Genomic DNA, 25077 nt, shown 5'->3' on the forward strand with positions numbered 1-25077 from the left:
GCTGAGGTCCGCAGAGCCTTCCCCCAGGGCAGGGGCAAACGGCCCCCTTCCAGGAGGGAGCCGGAAGATTAGGCAGCTCCATGTAGGTCCCCACGTAGGTGAACAGAACCCACCATGAGGAAGGGCAAAAAGAAGAAGCCAGAGTCCAGACGCCGCGGCTCCACACCCCAGCACGCCAGCTCGGAGTCCACACCCCAGCAAGCCAGCTCGGAGTCCACACCCCAGCACGCCAGCTCGGAGTCCACACCCCAGCACGCCAGCTCGGAGTCCACCCCTCGGCCCAGCCCTGGGTCCACCCCGCAGCCCAGCTCTGGATCCATCCCCCAGCAGCCGGCACCCCAGGCTCTCCCAGCTCCAGAAAGCAGACCCTCAGCCCGGGCCCCTGCACCGGCCCTGGGCCAGTTGCCTCCGGACCCTACCACAAAAGCATCCTCTCGATCCAGGAAATCAGGTGGGCACAGGGTCCCCCAGAGGCTGGCTCATTTCGGGTCGTGGCGTCGGTTGACACGTATCCTGGACCTGTGCTTGTGGGGTGTGCGGGTTTGGGGTTTCGCGTTTACCCAAGAGACTAGGATTCCTGGATCTCGCCATTCCCCACCACCCTGAGTCTCAATGAAGAAGGCAGGCCCGCGTACATGTCGACGACATTTGCCTTGGCTCTGCCACGATACTAGCTCAACGGGAGTCAGGAGTGCCGTGCGGCTGCTCACAAATAAAAACCAAGGATGCGTTAACAGAAATATACGGTTTAGGACGAGGGAGGTGGTCATACTCCGCCCTCGTCGGACTATCCTTGTGTGCTGTAAAAGATGCTTCCCAGTCCAGTCCAAAAGAGATAGTGCGGGTTAATGGGGGATGAGAGGGCAGGGAAGCAAGAACCATTTGACGTATGCGGTTTGGTTGAAGGCATCGGAGGAAATCTGTCAAGTGAATGTCGGGAGCACACTTGCTCCGTGTTGCCCTCCGACGTCTGACTAAGCGCCCAGGAGTAGGGTTGCTGAATAAAATACAGGACACCCAGTAAAATTTGAATTTCGGACAGACAAATAATTTTTTAGTGTGTGTCCTAACATGGCACGGGCATTCTGCATTTTTATTTGCTAAATCGGGCGGCCTCCCCTGTGGAAGACACCGTAGACAGGCAGATTTCTGCTCAACACGAAGAAGACATTTCCGACGATTAGTTCTGTCTGAAAATGGAATGGCTGTCGAGGAAAAGTGGTCCCCCGTCTTCTTGGGTAGCCAGGGTCCGAATGAACCTCGGATTGTGTAGAGGGAATTCGAGTGGCGTTCAGGAGACGGGCTGGTTCATACTTTTGCTAATAGTGGTAGTAACTAACTCTCGCCACTGGGTATTAACCCAGCATTCGGCTCAGCTGTGTATGTTAACCTTCCCGTTTGACGGTCCTATAAAGGAGCTACTGCTATCCTCGTCTCCCTTTTATAGATGGAGAAACTGAGGCTCAAAGAAATCAAACCACACACTCTCAAGCAAGCAGTAGTAGCGGGGAGAGGGCAGCCTCCATCTACTCTGATTCCAATACCCTTGCTCTTCCACTGTGACATTGATCGACCTTCTGGTCCCAGGAGTCCGGTGGTTTCCCCAGGAGGAGGAACACCCTTCTCTGGGATTTTGTTGAATTCGCCGTGAGCCAGTGCCGGTGGCTCTATGGTCCTGAGCAGGCCACGCTCTCTGGGCTGCAGCTTATTCCTCTGCGATGGTGTGGATACAAAAAAAAAAAAAAATGTGGGGTTTAGTGAGAGAGCCAGATCCAACATACCACTGTGACAACAATCCTATTTCCATGGCTAAGAATCAATTCATTTTTAACATGTAGAAATAGTTATAAGTGTGATACATCATGTGTATTGTGATCATCAACCACGGACATAAACATTTCTGGATTATGGCCTTCAGAACTGGTATCTGTAGAAAGCAAAATTTTCCATCCCCAAATCTTTTGATGAATGCATGTGGCTCACCCCTGGGGAAAGGATTCTGCTTATTGAGAAGGCCGAGCAGGAAACAGTGATGATCTGTCAGCGGTTACAGTGGACCCCCTACACTTCTTCTGCCAGAGGAATTTTCTCCCTTTGAACCGGAGTGGGAAACAATGTTGGCGATAAGGGACAAAGGCCTTTATTTAAATAAAGGGTGCCATTTTCTAAAATCCAAATCTCTTTGTATGCAGAAAACATTGTAGTTCAGGAAGGTACAAGTCTTCCACTAAAATGGCTATAATCGAAAGATGGACCGGGGCACCCGGGGGGCTCAGTCAGTTGAGCAACCGACTCTTGATTTCAGCTCAGGTCACCATCTCATGGTCATGAGATCGAGCCCTGCGTTGGGCTCTGCACTGACAGCATGGAGCCTGCTTGGGATTCTCTCTTTCTCTCTCCCTCCCTCTCTGCCTGTCTCCCAGCTCATGCTCTCTGTCTCTCAAAATAAATCAGTAAACTTAAAAAAAAAAAAAAAGTGAAGTGACCATGTGACCCAGCAATTCCACTCCCAGGTACATACCCAAGAGAATTAAAAACACAACATCCACACAAAAACTTGTACGTGAATGTTCACAGCAGCTTCAGTAATAATAGTCGAGAAGTGGGGGGAAAAAACTCAATATCAACCACCTGATGAATGGATAAACAACGTGAGGGGTATCCATACAATGAAATACTGTCTGACATATTGACACGTGCTGCCACACGGGTAAACCTCAAAGACATTAGGCTAAGTGAGAGAAGCTACTCCCCCAAAAGCCCACATGTGTGATTCCATTTATGAAAGGTACAGAGTAGGCAAATTTCTTGCCAGGAACCGGGGGGCAGTGGGGAAAGGCAGTGCCTGCTCAATGGTTACGGGGCTTCCTTGGGGGACAGATGAAAATGTTCTGGAATTAGACAGTAATGATGGTTGCACACCTTTGTTGATTGACCGAAACCACTGAAAACTTTAAGGGGTAAATGTCATATACAGGAATTAAAAGCCTATTAAAAAAATTGTTTTAACAGAGAAAAAAGACCAATGTTGCCTTTAGAGTCCCTTCCTTCCCCATTCCAGAAAAAGTATCTGTTGTGGGCGGGTCTAAGCAGGAAGGGTGCTGAGTCTGCCCGGTGGACCGCTGGCCGAGCTTTGGTCAGAAGAACCTGTAGCTCCGTCAAGAAGCCAGGACTGAAGTCACTGCACGAGGAGGGAGTTATCCACCCGGAAGGCCCCTTGGGTAACAGCACAGCATCTCCGAGTTCCGCTGGGATCCTTGGCAGGGGACACATGGGAGACAAGTTTGGGGAGGCGTCTCAAGGACCGTAAATCAGAGCAGCAGCTGGCTTCTGGATAAGTCAGTGAACCCCGGGCAAATGGACCTTGGACCAATGTCAGATGCCCCCTCTTGCCGAGCGGACGGTCCCCTGCTGCCGTCCATTACCGTGAAGTCTGTCGAAGGAGCGCCGAATGAGTTAGCAACCCTGAGCCGAAACCCACTTCTTGAATCTACTTGTTATAAGGGCACAGCCCATATATTCTCTGAGCCTCTGTTTCCCTATTTGCAAACTGAGAATGGCGATATTCCACTCGGCAGGGTTGTCCTGACAGACGAGAGGATAATGACGAGGGGAGGGAGGAAGCATTGCTCGGGTGTGAGCTGTTAACAGCATGATTTTGCAATCCCCAGGGAGCTCCGGTCCCTAAAACAACCAGCTTCCCCTGCTCTCTCTCCTGTGTCTCCCTGGCTCCCGCCGGCCTCCTGGAGGCAGGGGGTCCCTCATCTGTCTCCTTCTCTGTCCATCCAGGGTCTCTGACTCGTGCGGGGCCGCGGGCCTTCTGTTCCTGTTCCGCTTGCCCCGGAAGCTCTGCTTGCTGGCGTCGTCTGGGCCTGTGTCACAGCCGCATCTTTGATGTCCTCCTTCCTCTACCCTGGCCGACCATGCCAGGAAGAGGATTTCCAAGCCTCCTCACTTTCTACAGGTTCTGGAGCGCGTGGGGGGCTGGACCCTCAGGGCACACAATTCCTGGGGTCAGGCTCTGCCCCGGACCATAGTAGCAGCCATGGGTAACTACTTCTTGGGAAGCCCAGGCAGAAAGGAAGCCTCTCCCGGGGTGGCCAGTTCCTGGGGTTTGGCACCCTGCCCTTTCTGACCAGACCCACACCCCCAGGGTACCCCACCTGCACGGAGGGGTGCCAATTTTCTTCCTTACTGAAAATGGCTTCTTTGGGAGGCACGTTTTTCTTTTCTCCATAGGCCCACTGCTTCCTCAGAGTCTATGCCCTCACAGCCCTTAGTAAATCCCCTGTCACCCGGAGCTTTGTGATTAAATGCTGTGTTTGGCGATTGGCCGCCTTCTCTGGCCCATACCACAGCTGAGAGCTTCTGGTTCTTGACCCGCATCTGCACTACCCCCCAGACTTTAGTGACAGATGCTGATTGCAACTCACACGTGCCCTTGGTAATAGCAAGATCCCCACTCCTTCAGCGGTTTCCGGCTACTTCCGGCAGCTCCACAGGAGACATGCCCCCAGGCTGGGCAGCCTCCCGTAGAGTCTCCCACGGTACCTGGCCTTCCTTTCCTCTTCCACGGAGCCATCAGGAGAAAGCCACCCCTCGTGGGAAGACCCCTGTGCAGAAAACATGGACTGAACATGTCAGTCCCCCTGCCCAGTGGTGCAGGGCTCTGTGCAAGGGCTGGTTGGAGGGGAACCCTCATCATCTGCCCCCAGTTCTGGGCCCCAGAGTAGTTGCACCTGTATTCAGGGTCTCACCCGATGTCCACGAAGCGGCTTCCCACTTGGGGATCTCACACCCCTAACCCAGAAGCAGAGCCTACCCACCCCTCACCCTCATCCTGCTCCTCCTCTTGGCTGGTGTCTCCACCACCAAATCCCCTCTCCTGTCCATCCTTGAAAAGCACCATCTCTCAGACATACGAGAAGCAAACGGATACCCAGGTGTGTTGGGAGAACATGCGTAAAGCCAAAAATACAACCTGGTAAGTCCCCGTCGAGGAATGATCTGCCCACCACTCCCCTTTACTGACTTTCCTCCCACGCACTTAGTATTCCTATCCATCTGGTGCTAAGCCGAGCCACAGATTCGTATCACTTTAAAACCAACAAGCAGGAAAACCTGTTCTGGATAGAATACTAAGCCCTGTGAGGAAAACCAGAACAGGGAACTTTACCCTTAAAAACCGTACCGTCTACGTGGTAAGCTGAGACATGGGCCTTAGGATCTCAGATGCAAGCCGGAAAGTGACGTCTGTCCTAGAGATGTTCTAAGAGCTTCAGGAAAAGAGCGCTCACTCCTAAATCAGCGTCCAGGGAGACTTTGCAGTGTCATTGGTATCTGAGCTGAGTCAAAAAGGGTCTTGGGATCCTCTGTGGCTTAAGATGAAAAGACAGAGCATCCTAGGTGGCAGAGGGAAAGGTAAAAGGCTCAGAATTAGGCAAGTGAGGGGAAGGGGCAGAGATCCAGTCTGGCCGGGGTAAGACGTGTCAGTCTTGATTCCACTCAAATTCTAGCACCAGCGTCCATCATCGTGACACCTCTCGGTGCAGTGGAATGTGAGACCTTGGCCTGAAACACACAGTCACGTTGAATAAGGTTCTCTACTTCAGTAGGATTGATGTCAACACGGATACTGCATTTTGTCAAAGCCTTCCTCGGGAGCGTGATCATCTGTTTTCCTCGCCCGTGTGGTGGGCGTCATATGTTGTTTCCTCGGATTCCTCACCTCCAAAATGGAGTCACGTGACACACCCCGCTTCACATGGTCGTTGTCAGGCTCGAGGAAGACGCTGGGTGTGAGATGCTTGGCACGGGGCCTGGCACACCGCGGCCTTCGCCGCCTTCGTACCCTGCTCCCTGGGTGTCCCGGGGAGCTGGCACCCCAGGCTAGCCCATCCTCAGACGCAGGGACTCTCGCGACAGGGATTTATTGGAAGGGGTGGGCAGAATTGTGTCCCCCTGAGAGGAGGCTCGGTCACGGGGAGAAGGCGTTCCTGAAATCCTGAGGCCACCCTACGATTTCTGCTTTCCCTGCCTGTAGACGGGCCCTAGAGTCCCAGCTTCCCCCAACCTGTGGGCTTTCTGTTTCGCTCTACAGAGAACCTGCAAGAAAACACTCCACTCATCGTAATTCACGTGCTCCAAGCTCTCGGGCCTGCCGCTGTGGCTCTGGGAGCCCTGGGGGCTGCCTGTTACATCACTGAATCCTTGTGAACAAACCCCAGGCCTGCGGCCCGGCAGGTACGTGGACCCCCTCTGTGCCCGCTCCCCCTTGCAGAGCTGGTCCTCAAGCCACCGAGCCGCCGTCCCTGCAGGACCGGGCCGAGGGAGTGTCTCTCCTTCTCTGAATAAAGGGGGAATTTATGGGTGGACCAAGCCCCCAGCCTCTCGGGGAAAGCTTAAGAACCGAGGGACTCTTCCTGGATTCAAGGTCACCTGGCTTTGTCAAGCAGCCCCGAAGCTCTTGGACAATGCCAGACCCATTACTGGGATTGTCAAACCAAGGTTCCCCCAACCCCCACTGGCCTGGGATACCAGACGGGAGGAAATGGGAGACGTGGAGCAGAGGTTCCTAGCCAGGCTCCTAGGGGCAGAGCCTGAGACAGGGATTTGGGTGCACAGGATTTGTGGAGGAAAAAGGGAGTGAGGGAGGTAAGAGGACAGAGGAAAGAGTAGAGCGAGGAGGAGGTCTCAGCGGGGAGTCCAGCTTCAGCTCGACCCCAGGGGAGCTTTGGTGCGTGAGTTACACCACAGAGCTGGTGGGGATCTGGGTGGGCACCAGGAGCACCCACAGTTGTCCCCAGTGCCAAGTCCCCATTGCAGTGAACGCCTGCTAATGCTGGTCGGGTGGTAATGGCAGCTTCTCCACCCACCCCCAGACCTCCGCCGGCCCCAGAATGGACAGGGAGTGGCCACAGCAGGGCACAAGGTGGGAACAGATGCTCAAAGTATCTCAAAAGCCCGACCCAGACAGTAAACTCACCAGCTGCTCAGGGGCTCTGCTGCCTGATCGAGGGACTATTGTGGATGCACCTTAAGTTTCATGAAATTCCAGAGCCACCAAGAGGCTCTATTTCCCCATCTAGAAACAGGGAAGACCGTGGGGCCTTCTTCTCAAGATTATTGGAATGTAAGATAAGGTGGCCAGGTGGCGGGTCTTGTTACCCCTACCACCATGGGGGTGGTTGGAAACATGCAGGCTTTGGAGTAGGTCCCAGGCCTGACTCTGCTCCCTGGTGGCTGGGTCTTAGGGGACGCATCACTTAACTTCTGTGAGAGCCACGCCATGGCTAACGTAGGGGGACTAGTGACGGCCTCCAAGGGCGATGGTTTTGAGGATGCACTGAGGGGATGTTCAGACATGCCAGGCGGGTCACAGGGGATGGGTAGATGGTGACCGGCAGTCTGAAGAATGCCCTTGAGCCGTTTTGTTCTAGAGGCTCCTTACAACAGGGCCCACAGTGTCAGCTTGGGTTCTGTCCCTCGAGGCATGCAAGTTTAACGTCAGATCCCGTTCCACACCCAGGATCTCTGGAGCCTGGGACAAGTTCCTTAACTCCTGACACCTCATTTTTCTTTTTGTTAAACGGAGGTAATGATAGTATCCCTCTCACTGGGTTGACATCTGTAATATCACTTACTCTTTTTTTTTTTTTTAATTAGCTTTCTTTTTAACTCCCACGCATTTATTTTCAAGGGAAATTTAGTTCCGGCCATAAATGGAAAATCCTATCCCTTTCCATAAAAAGACTACACAGTAAATATACATCCAAAATGTCATGGAATTCTAGCCGATAAGGATACCTGAGAAAGCCTCCGCTTTCAAGGCAGTGCCCTGTGTGCTCCAAGGACAGGTGTTGGATGTTGAGACAGGCAGCGCCACACTGAGACGCTGTCTTCCACTTTAACCGGAGTTGAGAGACCCCAGGAATGGCAGGGACTCCAGTTACTTAATGTGAAGCATCGTATATACTGCAGTTCACACAGTGCTGAGCTCTGCGCGGAGGGTGCAGGGAGGGGAGGAAGGAGATGGTTGATGGCAAGGAGGGGAAGAGAAGGTGGCCGGGAGGGGGAAATGGAGAGGACGGGAGAGGAATGGAAACCCGCCCCGGGTCTGGAGGAGGTCACTCCCCCAGGGCCTGAGAGTGAATCAGTGGCAGAGTCAACAAGACCCCAGAGACTGAAGCCCCGAGTGTGTTGGGGGTGGGGGTTCAAGTGGCTGGTGGGCCCTAAATCGCGGACGTCACTTAGAAACGCACGCAGTGCACGAACTTCACCCAGCTTTCTTCTGCTCCGAGGGGTAACTCCTTATGTCCTCTCAGGGTGGGCCCGGTGCCTGGATGCAGGGCTAGGGTGCAGCTTTCTCGGGGCCAGACAAAACCAGCCCAGGGACAGGTCTCCAACCTGACAGGCTGGTCCGGCCAGCGACCAGGGACCAGGGACATGCTGGTCCTCTCTGTGCACGGAGCTGTCCCGCGACCACTCTGGTTTCCCTTGAGGGAGAGGGAGGCTGTGCCACCCACCCTGAGTGGCCTGAGACAGGGTCCTTCCCAGACCCCACAGCCATGATGAGGTGGCCTTTCTGCACGTAACCCACTGCTTTTGTCAAATTACTGTTCCAGCACTGGGATGGCATTGGGGTACTTGAAATGCGTTTTAACCGACCTCAGCAGGCCTAGCCTCTTCCAGACCTGCTTCTGTCCGAGCCTGTGCTACAGGGTCATATCCCATCATTGAGTAGACACTGTGAGTCTGAGGGTCTGATTATGGCACCACCAGCAGGGGGCAGGAGAGGCCTTTCTAGAAGCCTAGAGGTTGCAGTGACAGTTCCTGGACACTAGTCAAGCACAGTGTCTCCCACTCTGACTTCCCACTGTCCCCCACAAGAGCCCCTGCGAACTCTGTCGACAAACAGGCAAGTGGGGCAGCACGGCTGTGACATGTCAGTACTGACCATGTGCCCAGCACCACACCGGGTACGGTGAGACTTGATGACACCAAGGTCCACCAACAGCCGACGGCTAGGCTTGGGACTTTGAGGTCTGGTAAAGTCAGTGCATCTAGGCTGGTCAAGGCCCCCAAGAGAGGGGAACAGGGGATAATAATTCACAGGGAGACACAAATGCTTACCTGACATCCAAGCTAGAAGGCAGAGTGCAGATGGGGGGAAAGAGTGTTCATTAATTAAATAATGCATTCATTCATTAAATATTCCTTGGGTATGTACCCTGTGCTATAGGAGTAAACCAAGATGTACAAAAGCCCTCCCCTGGTGGAGCCTGCATCCTAGAGGCCACAGACAATTGACAAGTTAACGAATAAACAAGATCTCTTGATTGTGTGGCAAATGTTAGGAAGGAAATAGAGACATAAAGTTGATCTGATAAAGAACAGAGAAGGTCAGAATGATTGGGGGTGGGGGGGTGCTGCTGGGAACAGGCTGGTCTGTAAAGGCCTCTCTGAACTGAAGCACACATGCCAGAAAGAGCCAGACTATGCAAATATGTCTGTGTTCTTACAGACAGAATAGCAAATTCAATAGTCCTGAGGCAGGAAGGAGCCTCACACGTTTTGGGGGCCAGACAAGAGGCCAGTATGGCTGAAGCCAAGATGCCACTGGAGGGACCAAGGTCAGGCAGGGCCTCGAAGATTTCTCTTGTGTTCCAGATGGGTTGGAAGCCCCAGAAGCAGGGCAAGAGCAAATTCTTATATAGCACTTCCTGTGTGCAGGCACTGTTCCGGGTCCTTTACATATACTCGTTCATTCATCCTCCCCTCAGAGGGAAGTCTCTCAAGCTGCTGATTTAGATTTCAAAATAATTGCAGGTCCTGTCGAATAGAGAATGGAAAAGGGGGAGGAGGACGAGATCAGAATTGTTTGCACTACTCCAGGCAGGCAAAGATGACACTCGGAACAGGGTGATGGCTCTTACGGATATAGAACCAGCAAGTCTTGCTGATAGATTGAATGAAGCGATGAGGGAAAGGAAGCCTCAAGGAGTCCTTGAGGTGCCATTGCCAGAGGCACAAGGCACAGGAGGGGGCAGTAATCAAGAGTTCTGTTCGTTGTTACTGTTAAGATGTTGGACAACCAAATGGGCATGTCACATAGGCAGATGGATATATGGAAGTCAGCGGAAAAGCCCAGTCTTAGCTCTAAGCGTAGGAGTGATTAGAAATAGCTGAGATATACAGCCACAGGCGGTGGCTAAGATGACTCGGGGAGAAGGCATAAATAGAGCAGAGAGCCAGGAACTGAGGCCCGGAAGAGGTCGTTTAGAAGTCTGCTAGTGAAGGAAGGTGCCTATGGAGAAGACACCTACTGTGGGTCTGCTCTGGGTCAAGCAAGTATGCAGGGTCCCTGTAAGTTCTCAGAGATAAGCAGAACAGATAGGTTCAGGTCAACAAGTGGTGTCCACAGGTAGGGAAAGGCAGCAAGGAGACAAGAATCTCAGTGGAAGGGGCTGAGCAGGGCTGGGACCTCTGATCATAAGGACCCTGCCGCTACCTTTCTGCTTGTCCACGGAGTGTGGACAGACAGACATGTGCTTCCCTTTCCTAAGGGAAAGCACCCACTACAATAGGTAGGAATGTTTTTAGAAGGTGATATGGGAGCCAAGCGCAGAATGAACTCCCAATGCGGATCTGTTGGCTTGGACAAGTGCTTTAGCCACTGAAAGCGACCCTGAGGTTATATGAAAGTCGGTGTGTGTGTGTGTGTGTGTGTGTGTGTGTGTGCGTGCATGGGGGGTACACTGAGTCATCCTGGGTTCCATAGGCTCAGCAATTAGACACTGTGGGAGGGAAATAGAGAGTTTGGTGTCCTTCTTAGTCCATAGACTATAGAACCATCTAATGACAGTGACAAAGCCTCCTCTCTGGGAAAAGGTGTTTCTAGAATCCTCCTTCTTAAAGCATGGGAAGCCCCTCTCTTAGCATCCCTCCAAGGATGATGAGACACTACAAGCAAAGGGCTGTTTCCCCTCTCCTTTTGGGCACTGAGCATAGTAAAATTCATTGCCACAATCCAGCTTGGGGGCCATGAGGCTCTATCGTAGCTGCTGGGAGCCCTGGGAGAAGGGACAGGAAAAGAAGGCGCCAATGTTGACTGAGCCAAGTACCTGCCAAGAACTTTGCATAAGTGCGTTATAGCCTAAAGGGAACACCAGGCTCTAAGTGGCTGTGTTTAGATGAAACTAGTTGACAAGACAATGACAGAAATTTGAATCCTAAATCATTTATTTTTCCACAAGAGGATCTTAGCTGCTGAACCTTCACCCATGGGGTGGTAAAACTGGGAAGCCACCAAAATTCCAAGGTCATGGAATATTGTCTAAGCTAATGGCTCTATCCTCATTTTTCTTACAGATCCAGTTTCCATCAAGGATCTCTCTTGTCACCAAAATAGAACAAAAAAAAAAAATTCTGTTTCATGAGTGTGTTTTACCCAGAGACACAAAGTTCGACTTGGCAAGTGTGTTGGGAGATGGGTTTGGGATGACTTTGAGGGCCCCAGGCAATGAGGGTGGGATCCTGCACTTTCCTGTTGGGGCCACAGACCCAATGGTGGGGGGTGGGGGGAGGGCAACTTTCTCTGCACATTCAGAGCAAACTGTTTCTGATTTTCCCAACCTAAAAACAAGAATTCTAGAACTTAATTCAATACCTAACACAGTCAACTGCACTTCCGTGCAGTGGTAATCCCGGTTAGGGGAACAGGAGGAATGTGCTGGCCCCCTTCCAGGCCTGCGCCTTGGGGAACAGGGGCCCTGTGCCTGGGGACACTCTGTCTCTGGGAGGTGGCTTCATTTAGCTTCACCTGTGATGGGGGACACGCGGGGTCAAGGCCAGTCACCACTTGCAGTCTTGTGCTCTCTCGGAGGACTTAACCACACCCGCCAGAGGCTGGTGGGGCTTGAGCAGCTGAGGCAGAGGTCTCAGTTCAAAGTGGGAGTACGGGAGAGGGGTGTGAAACAGGGAAGAGATGACAGTCCATTCAGGTGCGGTGGCCCCTGAGGACAACTGAGGCCTACCCAGTTCTGCTGGGGCAACGATGGGAGACAGACCATATACCTCAGAATAATCCCACCGGAGGCAGGAAAGCTGGATGTTTAGACACCCGTCCCATTGGTCCTCAGTTAAGGGCTGCTGGAAGGGAGATGGTTCTTTCTGCCAGGACTTTCCTCCGCTCCAGAGATGAAGCTCCCAGGCAAAGAAGGCAGATGGCTGCCCTTGGGAGTCCAAAATGCACTGAAGCCCTCAGTAATGACCAGGGGATGTGAGCGGGCAGGGAGCCAGCCTACCTGTAACAGGGAAGGCAGGACTGGGCCAGGTGGGCCGGGCCAGTCCCAAGGAACCCTGCAGCCCACTCGTCACCTCCCCATCCCGGGATTTCCTTTCCTAAACAGGCACTGACTGATAGGCTGGGAGAGGGTCCCTACCCCTGGACTGAGAGTCACCTCCTCTGGGAAGCAGCCCCCCCCAAGAAGAATGCAGACTTCCAGGCTGGGGCAGGGTCACGCTATAGTCCTGTCCTGAGGGTCAGCATGAAGGGGGCATAGATCTGGTGCCGAGGACTGGGGCCCCTGGTCAGCCTGGCTCCTCTGACTGAAGACACTCAGCTCCTTTTCCCGGCATATTAATCAGTCCCTTTTCGTTGTCCCCGTCGGACAACCTCACCCAACCTGACCTGAACAAGACGGGGATGTATTGGCTCCCGTCAAGAAGGAAATTCCAGTGCAGATGTGGCTGGTTCCAGGGGTGCAGACCATGCCCCCAAACCTGTTTCTGCTTTTGCAGGGTCACCTATCTTCAGGCAGGGGACCTGACGGCTACAGCAGCAACAGCCCCCCAGCCTCTGAAGGTCAAGTCTGGCAGGGAAGGTGGTCTGTTTCCCAGCAGCAAAAGGGCTCTGATCAGCCTCTGATCAGGTCCTGTGTCCCTCCTGGAACCCATGCTCTGCCCAGGGGAAGGCAACGCTCTGACTGGCCAGGCTACAACCACCTTTGGAACTGAGGGTCAACCCCACGGAAGGTCTGAGGACTGACGGCAGGGAAGAGGCCAAAGGATAATTTTGGTAACCTGTTACCCAAAGAAGTGGGAACCCATGCCAGGCAGCTAAAAACCACAGCTTTCCACTCCAGATGGTTTTGAGCCTGTGACCAGAGCTCTAGTGCTGCCCTCCACTGCTGCCCCCTTCCCCTCCACCGCCACCATTTCACCAGGATGAATGCCTGAGTCGCTAGGAGTCAAGAATTCACAGTTGCCTTGAGCCACGGACCCATGGTATTTGGATTCCTCAGGGCAGTGGTGACCTGGGCAGTCCTACCCTCCCACCTGCGGGAAATGTAACTGGCTGTCGTCATGACTGGGGGATACTATGGGCTGTTAGTGATGAAGGCTGAGAATGCAAAGCACAGGACAGTCCCACACAACAAAGAGTTATCCCACCCAAAATGTCAATAGCATTCTCTTTGGCAATCACTGCCACCAGGGCTCATCCGTGGATACTCTGGTAGTACACTGCCCTTGCATTGGGTCTCACAGTACTGGTCATGGACCATAGGCATCACTCTCGAAGAGCGGAAACCATGCATGATAAACGGTCACATGCCAAGCATCCCCCAAGTAATGGGGGGATGTTGGTATGTTCTGTTCTGTTGGTATTTCCTGTAGGGCATACCCTCTTCCCTCTATTTGTTAGGTCCTGGAGGCAGACACCAGCTGTTTTTCCTCTCTCGAATCCTTCCTGGCACATAATAGAATCTCATGAATGAATAAGCCTGCCCCCACTGGGACCATTTTTTGATAAGCTGAGATTTGGGTTAGGCCATTGCATTCAGAGTGGCTTACAGTGATCGTTGGATTGAACTATTTTAATTACCACCAATTTCGAGCAACAGCCCCAACAGGTGCTTTGGAGAGGGAAGAGGAGAGCTAGAAAGAAGCGTGGCCAAGTATACTTCTGACCACAGTGCAAGAACTAAGGCTACCGTGGCTGTGAGTTTGGGGACAGCCTGGCTGAGGCTGGGCCTGTGCACCAGAGCTCACCCTGGCATCTTCACCAGGCTAGATTCAGACCTTGGCTCTGACTGTGGTCTCTAGACCACAGACTGGCTATTCCTGAGAAAGTCGGGTCTTGTCCCGTTGCAGCAGTCCTTCTGAGGGCGGAAGAGGTACACCGGAAGAGGCTACAAGAGGTGAAGAGCCAAGTCCAGGCTGCCCGAGCCCCCTGCAGCCGCCCATCTGGCCCACCCAGCTAACTGGCGCCAGGTGCTAGGACCAACTGAAAGGTCCCGAGCTTTTCAGATACTTCTCTGGTCCTCCTCCTTCCCACCCTACCCTCCAGAGGACAACCACTCTCCCACTGGCCACGAAACCTGGTGGGCTACAGGTAGAATGAGTAAGCAGGATGCAGGGAACCAAAATGACAAGTCCAGTCGTAAAACTGAGGTGGAACACCCAAGGGCAGCCCCTTCCATCTCCTCTGAGGTCCCAGGCTCAATGCTATGTTTGGCAGGGCAGTAAATCAGGCCTGTGGCTGCTGGTAGCCCGTAGAGGTAAGACAGCTTTTCACGCTGCTGCTGCAAGTTCTGCCTTCACTGGAAGATTCTGGAAGACCTTTTCTCCCCAGCCAGCGCTCCTCGGTATAGGCAGCGACAGCATACACATTAATAACATGCAGATACTATACTCTCACGACACCTCACACAGCTAGTCATGGAGACTCGGAGCAGGAATTTGAGTTGGCAAAGTGCCCTTGTAAAAACGATTCATGATACGTTCCTGGCCAAAGTCAGGGAACTGAGCCATGAGCTGGCAAAAGGACTGGGGCTAAGAAGTCTTAAGGTACCTCCTTACTGGGAGTGTTGCATTGTTGGCTGCCAAGGAGGGAAGTATCCAAGGAAGAAGGCCAGTTGGTCTTAGCTGCAGGGCTGAAGCAAGGGATCCAGGCTCAAACTCCTCCAGGAGATTGAGAGCTAAGGAGTTCTGTTCGAATCCGGGGCGACTGATCCCACTTAAGAAGAACATAAAATAGGGGCACCAGGGAGGATCAGTAGTTGAGCATCTGACTTCGGCTCAGGTCATCATCTCACGGTTCGTGGGTTCGAGCCCCACATCAGGCTCTGTGCTGACAGCTCGGAGCCTGGAGCCTGCTTCGGATACTGTGTCTCCCTCTCTCGCTCTCTGCCCCTCCCCCACTTGTGTGCATGCTCTCTCTCTCTCTCTCTCTCTCAAAAATAAACATTAAAAAAAGGAGTACATAAAATGGATGAATTGGACAATCGGCTTGTCTTGCATTAGACTCAGGATGAAAGGTCTGGGTGGGCCAGCTCCATGAAGATGCTGAACCCCTGGGATTGTGTTCTCTTTTTTACCTTTCTCTTCCTCCCTCTTCCACTTTTTCTGCCTTTCTCTTGCCTGCCCACCTCTAGTGGTCAAGGGTGAGCTGCTTGTACCTTGTTCTGGGAAATCCGAGGATACCCAGGACGCCTGTGTGGATTGAAGTCGGCTGCAGAATGCCACTGGGATTTAGATTTACCCTCTGGTGCTCTATTCTGCAGATGTGGTAGGAGGTGTTTTGATGAGCTGATAAGGGATCTTGAAGGAGGTAGTGCGTGTGGAAGAATCCCACAGCTACTGTAGCTCAAAGAGCCCAGCCGGCCCCCCGGGCGAGCCCCTGGAGCTGGGCAGAGCTGACCAGGAGAAGTGGGTTGGAGGAACTTTTGGGGTCTATGTTGCACTTCGGGGGGATTTGTGTTTCGCGCATATGGTGGGGGGGTGTTGCTTTCTCTGTGGGAAGAAGCAAAAGGAAAGTCTTCTTGTTCTAGTGGGCTTAGGAACCGATTTGCCCACTTTCTTCCTCTTACTCACTTAGCAAAACCACATCCTGGTTCAAAAACCAGTTCTCCATCTCTGGTGCACGTCCAGCGGGACTTGGTCAAATACAACCATGCCTCCTGGAATTACTCTAAATTTATGACCTCGAATTCCAAGTAGGCTTCAGTGCTGGCGGGGATTGAATCACCGCACATCTCCCTGATACTCTTCTGTCTTCAAACTTTACCCCCAAGTCTCCCCATCTACCAGCCCCTCTCTAGTCAATATTCATGTCCCCTTCACCCAAGACAACCACTGGTTTGATTTCTACACCCACCGACAGACAGACACATAGTTTTGCCTGTTCTGGAAACTCATATAAGTGGAATCAACCAGCACACACACTTGTATCGGGCTTCTTTTGCTCAATGTTTTGAACCTGATTCATAGTCTTGTATATATCAATAATCTATTCCTTTCTCTTTCTGGGTATTTCCATGTGTGACCATGCCACAATGTGTTTATCTCCTTGCCCATTAATGGGCATTCAGATGGTTTCCAGTTTGGAGGTTTTTTTTTTTAATTTTTTTTTTTGTGTGTTCATTTATTTTTGACAGAGAGAGAGAGAGAGAGAGAGAGGGAAAGCATGAGCGGGGAAGGGGCAGAGAGAGAGGGAGACACAGAATCCAAAGCAGGCTCCAGGTTCTGAGCTGTCAGCACAAAGCCTGACGCGGGGCTCAAACTCACAAACTGCGAGATCATGACCTTGAGCTGAAGTCGGACGCTCAACCGACTGAGTCACCCAGGCGCCCCTCCAGTTTGGGGATTTTAAAATAAAGTTGCTACGAATATGTTTGTGTGATTCTTTTGGTGGGCTAAAGTTTCCCTTTCTCTTTGGTGTATACCTAGGAATGAAATTCCTGGGTCCAAAGGTAGGCCCATGGTTAACCTGGAAAGAAACTGCCACACTCCCAAAGTGGCTGTGCCATCTGACCCTCCTGTGCCAGAGTATACCACACAATGTGACCATTTAAGGAAGTAAATTAGAGCACATTATCCCTCCGCAAAACACCCTCTAATGACCTAAGGACGGGATATTTAATTACAGTAAGGAATTATTGTAAATTTGTAGGTGTGAAAATGACTTTATGTTCAGCTTAAAAGACATCCTCCTCAGAGATACACATAGAAATTCTTAGGGATGAAATGATGCGGGACACGGGAAATGGAGATACGGATGAAACAAGGTGGCCGTGAGCTGCTCACTGTGGAACCCGTGTGATTGGTTCACGCTGAGTTTATCATCTTCTTCACTCTACTTTTGTGTTGCAAGAGGACCAGAGCCAGACAGAAGTTAAAGCAGTGAGGGCACGTTTTATTCTGGAAACATTGCAATAGGGCAAGAGGGACCTCAGTGTAGAACTGAGCTCCGTTCTGAACATAGGGACAAGGGGGGATTTATAGTCAAGGAGCAGGGTGGGGTCAATGGGCAGAAAATTACTAAGAGGAAACATAGGGTAAGGGGCAATTCTGGCTTAACCAACTCGACAGGATTCTTGCTGTAGGCAAGCCAGGGTGAAAGATATTGAGATGGGTGAGGATTTTGATCAGATATCAAGGATAGTTAGATACCAAGGATTCTGTAAACTGACCCAGCAGGATTCCCACTAAAACCAGATGAAGCAGGCCCAGGTCTGGGCCAGATAAGCCTGGCTACAATTAGGTCAAGAAGAGACACTTTGGGGCGCCCGGCTGGCTGCCTGACTCTTGATTTCGGCTCAGGTCATGATCTCATGATTCGTGGCTTCGAGCCCCATGTTGGGTTCTGTGCTGACAGTACAGAGCCTACTTCAGATTCTCTGTCTCCGCCCCCCCCCCCCCCGCCCCTCCCCTGCTCATGCCCGCTTTCCCTCTCACTCTCAAAAATAAACATTTTTATAAAAATATATTCTTTAAATTTTAAGTGTTTTAAAAATCCTCCAGTTGAGGTCTTTCCAAGGCCCCTCCCTCTCTGACCGAATGTCCTGTTATGCCCCACCTACTGCGCTCCAGCTAGGGAGACCTCCTTGCTATGTCTCCCCAGAGCCAGGCACTAGGCCTTTGTGCTGGCTGGTTTCTGTGCCTGGCACGCTCTTCTCCATAGCGCATGGCTATCTGAGCCGAAGGAATTTGAAAAACAGCAGGTGCAGGAAGGACTCTGTGACCTTCCCCTCAAGTAGGTCATAGACCCTCAGGTGAGAGATGGCTTCTCTATACCTACAAGAAAAAAATTAATAAGCCTTATCTCCAAGACAGCTGTCCTATCGCATTTTCCTACAACTTTTCATTCTTCATCAACCTGGCATTGAAAGGCTCAGGTATAACCACTTCTTCAGGTCTAGATTTCCTTATAAAATCTTCTACATCACATAAAACTTAAATAAGTCTGCATGCTTTTCTCTTATTAATCTGGGGTTTTTGTTGTTGTTGTTGTTACAGAATCCCCAGCCAAGAACTTGGACGGGCAGGGGGAAAGATGTTTTTCTTTCTCTGCATTTGCCTTCGAGTCTCTGCTCAAGTGTCATGTTCTCAATGAGGTCCACCCTGACCAGCTGCTTAGAACTGCAAACCCCCACTTATTCTATTCCCATGACCCTCAGTCCTCTATAAAACACTGTAAAATTCACTTATTGCTTATGGTGTTGTTATTGCCTGTGTCCTGCCTCTAGCCTGGAAGATGTGCCGGCCAAGGATCTCTTTATTGTTCACACGTATACTGCCAGTTCCTGGCAATGCCAGTGGCTGGCATACAGAAAGAGTCAATATTTTGTATGGATTGAAAGAAAGGGAGAGAGTGAAGCAGAGAGGGAGAGAAAAAAGAAGGAATGGGGAGAGAAGAAGAAAGAGTAGTGTGTAGGGTAACATTTTTCTAGGGGAAGGAAGCCACATATGGAGGCTCTTTTGTTCGATTAGTGTGTTGTCCATTTTATCACCCTGTTTGGTTAATGTCAGAAATAAAAGCAAGGGCTTTTCTTGGTCTAGTGTCTAGGCTGGTCTTAGAATGAGCTCACCTGAGGGGCCCCTGGCTGGCTCAGTCAGAAGAGCACACAACTCTAGATCTCGGGGTCATGAGTTCGAGCCCCACTTCGGGTGTAGAGATTGCTTTAAAAGGTAAATTAAAAACTTAAAAAAAAAGGGCACCTGGGTGGCTCAGTCGGCTGAGCATCCGACTTCAGCTCAGGTCATGATCTTACGGTTTGTGAGTTCGAGCCCCGAATCGGGCTCGCTTCCCCTCCTCTCTCTCTCTCTCTCAAAAATAAATTAAAAACTTTGAAAAATAATTTTCAAAAAAGAAGAAGCTCTCCTGAAATGATGTCCCATGCACGTCAAGTGACTTCAAAGGGCTTCAAAGTTACACATCTGGACCCCTCAGCTCTTTGGAGCCAAGTACAGTCACAGGCCCCACGCTAAGAATTGGGTCAACACCCTCACGGTGCCACGGGGCTCCTCTGGCACTCTGCTAGTCTGTGTCCGTCCAAGAGGACCCACACACCCAACAGACTGACCACAGGCCACAGGGGAGGGACTCCTGTGGGGAGGGGTAGGAGTGGGAAGGAGTGTTGGCGAACGCCCCTTCCTTGTCACTGTGACCTCTAGGGGGAGCTTCCCGGAGTGAGCCGAGAACCCAGAACTGGGGGACTCCCAAGCTGGGGGCAGGAAGCCTATGGCCGACTCTTGGTGGGTGGGGCTTTAAAGTGACCTTCCTTCTCAAGGTTTTTTTTCTCAGCCCCGGAGAGTGAAGACAAACCACTTTCTCAGCTTCTTCAGAGAACGAAGATGAACGAGGGGTGGGGCCAAAGGGAGCATTAGCAAACCACACAGGGAGGTCTTCTGACTGCCCAAAGCAGCCACTGGTCCCAACTGAAGGGAGAAGGGCTGGAAAAGGAGCCCATGTGAGTGTGGGACTGAATTCCACGTCGGCGCCCAAACAGCCGGGCTCTGCCCCAACACTCCCCCTCCCCCACTCAGGACTCCCCTCCCCCTCCCCACCAGGCCACATCCTTGAGGCAAGAGAAGGCTGCAGAGCAAGGAACAGTGGCCCTTGGAATTGGGAATCAGGTCGCGAGTTTACCTCATGCAAACCAGCTCCCTGGAAACCTGCAGGGAAGAGATGACTCAACACGGACATCCCAGAATCCTCACTGGTTCTTGGCAAAGAGCCTTCCCCCACCCCCTCAGCCGCAGCTGCTGGGGTGGGGGGGGTGGGGGGGAAATGCAATGTGCCTCCTTTCTCTCATCCCTCCTGTACTGTTCACATGGTACAGCAAACACAGAAAGCCCTTATTCACAGGCTCCATCGCTTGGCCCTCTATTGAAAGCGTTCTGGAAATGCAAATTCCTCAGAAGCAGATTCTTTTCAAACACTTTAAAGTTGCGTATTCCCACAGAGAGCGGTTAAGCTGACCAAGACTGCCTTGGGCTGGAGGCTCCTTAAAAATAATATTTACATTGAAAGGAGAAATGTCTGAAACAACCAGAAAGCAGAACTCCCAGCTGAAGTCAGGCTTGACGACAAAAGGCCAGGGGGGCCCAGTTTCTCTGGGCCTCACCTCCCTGGGGGCATGCAGGTGGAAAGCCCCCTCCTTTTGCTTTCTGCGCCCCTCCCCCACTTGGCCTTGCCTCCTTCATTCAGTACAGTCTTGCGCCGATACCCACGTTAGTCCCGGGTGACTGGGACCCAACAACAAGACAGAATTGTTGCCCACCGGAAGCTCGAATCCAGGGGGCTAGACAAGCCTCCAGAGGAGCAAACTTTCCCCTCTCCTGGGGCCCTGAGGCCTCCTGCTCCTTTCAGCCCGTAGAACCCTGAGGTTGTGTGTGGTCTCAGCCCCTTCTCAGAGGGACAGATCCCCACAGGGATGGCTGTTGTGTCAGTAAGACTGGGTATTTTAAGTCTTGTCTTTGTATCTGTACGTGAGGCCCCTTCTCCAGTGCCTCAGGCTTCACCTCCTGCCAGGTCCCCTGGGAGCCTCTCCTCCTGCAGCAGCTCTCCCTGGAGGAGGGGGTGCCCTCTCCTCCCTCAGGCCTCAGGCCTCAGGCGGGATTCAAGCCGAGACAACTGAGGAAAACAGGATTCCTCTCTCCTCCCACGACCTCTTCTAACCCCCCCCAAACCAAGAGACCACTTGATTAAAATAGACATTTCCCCCCCTGATTATACAGCATTTCGTACCATAGATTTGATACCCGTTTTTTTCATTTCTCATGGAAATCTTTCCAATCGCTCAGTTTTAGCAGCTGCATGATGTCCCATCAGACGACTGCTCCAGAATTGCTCAAATGAGACCCCAAAGGGTGGCCGGTTACGCCATCCCACAAGACGCCACTTTGGCCTAAGGGTTGAGCTAAAAGCACTTTAAAAACAGCAGATCTAGAAAGGGCATTCTAATCTCCCCCTTTCTTTCTGAAAGCCGGAGATTAACAAGTCCCATGAGAAAGATGCCCTCCCTGTACCAGAAGGAAAGCAACACTTATCAAGGACAAGCAGCTGAGACCTGGGGAATTCTACACAAACAGGCCTCTTCAAGATACTCATCTTCCTTTAGCCTCCCCACGTAGCCTAGTAATTTTTCCACGGTTGTCTCGCCTTGTTCAACCTAACGGAGGAGTAAGTCGTTTTCACCATTTCTTTGGGTCTTCATTCCCTTACGAGTTCCCAGGTCACATAAAATTTATATAAATTTGTGTGCCTTTCTCCCGCTGACGGGCCTTAGGTGTTTAATTCTCAGTCTCAACCAAAAAAAAAAAAAAACCCTTAGAGGGTAGAAAGAAATCGTTGCATTGCCTAGAGCCATCCAGCAGGAGTGCCCACTAGCAGGTGCCCTTCCCAGCATTCCAAGCGAGAGTCCTTTGATTCACTCTAATTGAACGGCGTTGGGTCACATGACCACCGATGATTGGTACCAAAGGCATGTGTTGATTGACTTAGGCCACCCCGGGCCCAGCCGCAGTTTGGGCTGAGGTTAGCTTCCCCTGAGTAGGCTGCCTGAGGAAAGGCAGAATATCTGAATGAAAATTAGCTGATTTTAGTTCAGGAAGCATATAATGCTGGGAAGACGATGAACACAGGTGGGTTCTCATTATGAGCTTTTCCTCTTGTGGCAGTTCACCTGCTGATGGATAAAGAAGTTTCTCCAATCATTCACTTTTAGAAACAGTGCTACAATGAACATCCCTAAAGATACGTACGTTTTTGCTGAAGATTCCTTCTCAATGTCACTCTCCTCTGATTACCAGAGCCCCCCCATACCCTCTTCAGACTTGCCCTGTCCCCCTCTCTCTGTGTATTTGCTGCTCCAAGGTCAGACTTCATTATCATTACTTCCACAGCCTGTAATGAACACAGAAATGAGTCAGGCTGGCCTTCTAGGGTTGGGACATGTGATGTTCAATTCTCGCTGCACAGCAGCCAGCTATGGTGGGAAAGTACTCCCCTAGGGCCAGAAATCCAGGAGAGATACCCTCATAGGTCCACCTACCATGTGTTTTTATATTAAACTCTTCTTTTAAGCCAAGCACATCATGCCGGAAGTTTGACCTGACATCAAATAAAGTGTCTGTAGCCTCCTTCATTTATCCCACCAATGGGAAAATAGTGGAAGCCTATAGAAATCTGACTGTAGTGAATGCTGTACCGTTCTACTGGATCCAAGCACTCATTCCCTTAGATGCCAGAAGTGTTGGCTACTGAGTGCTCACGGCGGTGCCCATCTCTGGGAACTGCCGTTGGTTAAAAAAAAAAAAAAATGTTGCTTCACCCAAGATCATGCCACCTCCCGAGAGGCAAGATGAATTTAATGACAGGTTTGTAGAGGCAGAAAATGTTTCCCTTCTTACCTTCTAGGTTCTTTGGCTGCTCTGATAATTAAATTGACATAAGACGGATTAACAGGAGAAAACAAATTTAATTACAGGCGTATGGGAGGGAGCCCCATAAAAATATGAGACTCAAAGGCACTCAGGCAATTGAGGCTTATGTGCCATCGTGAGCTAAGGAAAGGAAGGGATGGGAGCCTGGGGCTTCAAAGGGGAGAAAGGAAATTCACAGGAAGATGAGAAGAGCGGATGTTCTGTAATCAAATGACCCGCCATGCAGATGTATTTCACATAAAAAGAAGTTATCTCTGATAACATCTCCCTTTCTGGGCCAGGCCCCCGATGTAAATTATTTTAGGCATTTAAGGGAGAGGTAAAAAAGCTTTTCCTGAGTCTGCTGGGACTGGATCGCCTTCTGCTCAAAATAATCCACATGCCCAAGTTTGGGGTGGCATATTCTGCTCCCCTTCAGGTCCATGTGGGGATGAAAAGGCCTGCGCTTGCGTCTCGTTTTGAGACAACTCTGAAAGACCATCCCAGCTCCAAAGTTTCCTATGTGTTCCAGTTTTCTATTGCCACATAACAACCCACCCCAAAACTTACCAAACCAAACAGTGGCGCAATGACTTGTTATGTCTCGTGTTTCTACGGGCCAATGGGCTCAATGAGGTAGTTCATGGTATAGCTGAGGTCCCTCCTGTAGCTGCGTTCAGCTGGCAGCTTGGCAGGACCTGGAACCCCCAAGCTCGCCTCTCATCCTGCAGGGTCGGCTCCCCTTTGCCTTCCTCACTTGTAGCCTAACACGGGGCTTCTTTACGCGTGGCAGCTGAATTCCAAGGGGGTATTCCAAGAGGACAAAGCCCCACGGTGCAGGCCCTTACCCAGTCTCTATTTGCATCATTCTTACCAACGTCACAATAGCCAAGCCCTGAGTCGATATAGAGCTAAATGAGTCGGTATGGAACTGATGCGGGACAATCTACACAGGTCAGCCCTCCAGCTCCTAATCATTTGTATCCACTTGTGACACGGAGTCACCCCACAAAACGAAGCAAAATAAAACGTCCCAAGTTATCTCGCCATTCCAGCACGACCCTCGGGTCTGAGGTCCGGGATCTTAGCGTCAAGATTAGATCCGGGTGGGGTGATGCACCCCTGGTTCGGTTCCTCAAATACTCCTCAGATTTGGTTTCTTAGGTGCAGAGCCCTGTGAACCAGGACTAACGATGTTATTTCCCCAACGCGCACCTGACACATATTGGCGAGACAGAGATAGGAAAATATAATAGCTTATTCTCTCATTCAGAAGGTGAGGGGAAAGGGAGGCGCGTAATAATCACTAGCCCATAGCTATAAACAAAAAAATCTTTCCACGCGCTCATTTAATTGCAGCTCCCAAATTTTGGCGTTTCGTTTTTGCTTTTGTTCAAGTAAAAATATTTCCTCATTTCACGTGTGGTGTTTTAAGATTTGTGTGAGGGGGACCCTGGGTAGCTCTGTCCATGAAATGACCAACTGTTGGTTTTGGCTTAGGTCATGATTTCATGGTTCGTGAGTTTGAGCCCTGCGTCAGGCTCCACAGCTGGCAGGAAGGACTCTGCTTGGGAGAGAGTCCCTCTCTCTCTCCGCCCCTGCCCCCACTCACGCTGTTTCCCCCAAAATCAATAATTAAACTTTAAAAAATTAAAAAATTTAAAAAATTAAGATGTTATTTGGGATTGTTTGGTTAATTCCTATATATTTGAGGACTTCCTGGATATCATATTATTATTGATTATTAATTTTATATATATATTTTTACAATTTTGTTACATTTTTTAATGCTTATTTATTCTGAGAGAGACAGAGGCAGAGAGAGAAGGAGAGAGAGAATCCCAAGCAGGCTCCACACTCAGCATGGTGCCCGACACGGGGCTCGATTCCACAAACCATGAGATCATGACCTGAGCAGAAATTGAGAGTCGGATGCTCAACCGACTGAGCCAACCAGGCGCCCCTGATAATTAATTTTAATACCTGTATGATTGATGACTAATTTAATACCTCAGATAAAGTACTCTGCAGGTTTTCAATCCTTTGAAATTTATTGAGACTTGTTTCATGGCCCAGCGTATGGTCTATCTTGGTGAATGTTCCGTATGCTTTTTTACACAATCTCATAATCACTGATTTTTACATAAAAGTATTTAGGGGCATCTAGGTGGCTCAGTCGGTTAAGCGTCCGACTTCAGCTCGGGTCATGACCTCACAGTCTGTGAGTTCGAGCCCCACATTGGGCTCTCTGCTCTCAGCACAGAGCCTGCTTTGGATCTTCTGTGTCCCTCTCTCTCTGCCCTCCCCCTCCCCCGCTCATGCTCTCTCTGTCTAAAATAAATAAACGTTTTTAAAAAGTATTTACTT

The 25077-nt window shown here is 51.0% G+C and overlaps 1 protein-coding gene across 1 annotated transcript; it reads left to right on the forward strand.

Annotated features, from left to right (window-relative positions):
- The first annotated feature begins 8 nt into the window (after nt 1-8).
- On the forward strand, nt 9-18487 carry SPATA3 (spermatogenesis associated 3). The gene is made up of 6 exons (XM_007082954.2): nt 9-451; nt 3790-3964; nt 6101-6243; nt 11371-11476; nt 12802-13078; nt 18301-18487. Exons 1-3 carry the CDS (start codon nt 115-117, stop codon nt 6204-6206), a joined length of 618 nt encoding a protein of 205 aa, XP_007083016.2. The 5' UTR covers nt 9-114; the 3' UTR covers nt 6207-6243; nt 11371-11476; nt 12802-13078; nt 18301-18487.
- Nucleotides 18488-25077: the final 6590 nt, after the last annotated feature.

Source organism: Panthera tigris, chromosome C1, assembly GCF_018350195.1.
Source record: "Panthera tigris isolate Pti1 chromosome C1, P.tigris_Pti1_mat1.1, whole genome shotgun sequence".
Classification (NCBI taxonomy): domain Eukaryota; kingdom Metazoa; phylum Chordata; class Mammalia; order Carnivora; family Felidae; genus Panthera; species Panthera tigris.

Coding starts and splice junctions, on each gene's coding strand:
- SPATA3 (XM_007082954.2), top strand. CDS start 115: ATGAGGAAGGGCAAAAAGAAGAAGCCAGAGTCCAGACGCCGCGGCTCC. Junction 452..3,789: donor CTCTCGATCCAGGAAATCAG/GTGGGCACAGGG, acceptor CTGTCCATCCAG/GGTCTCTGACTCGTGCGGGG. Junction 3,965..6,100: donor AGCCTCCTCACTTTCTACAG/GTTCTGGAGCGC, acceptor TTCGCTCTACAG/AGAACCTGCAAGAAAACACT.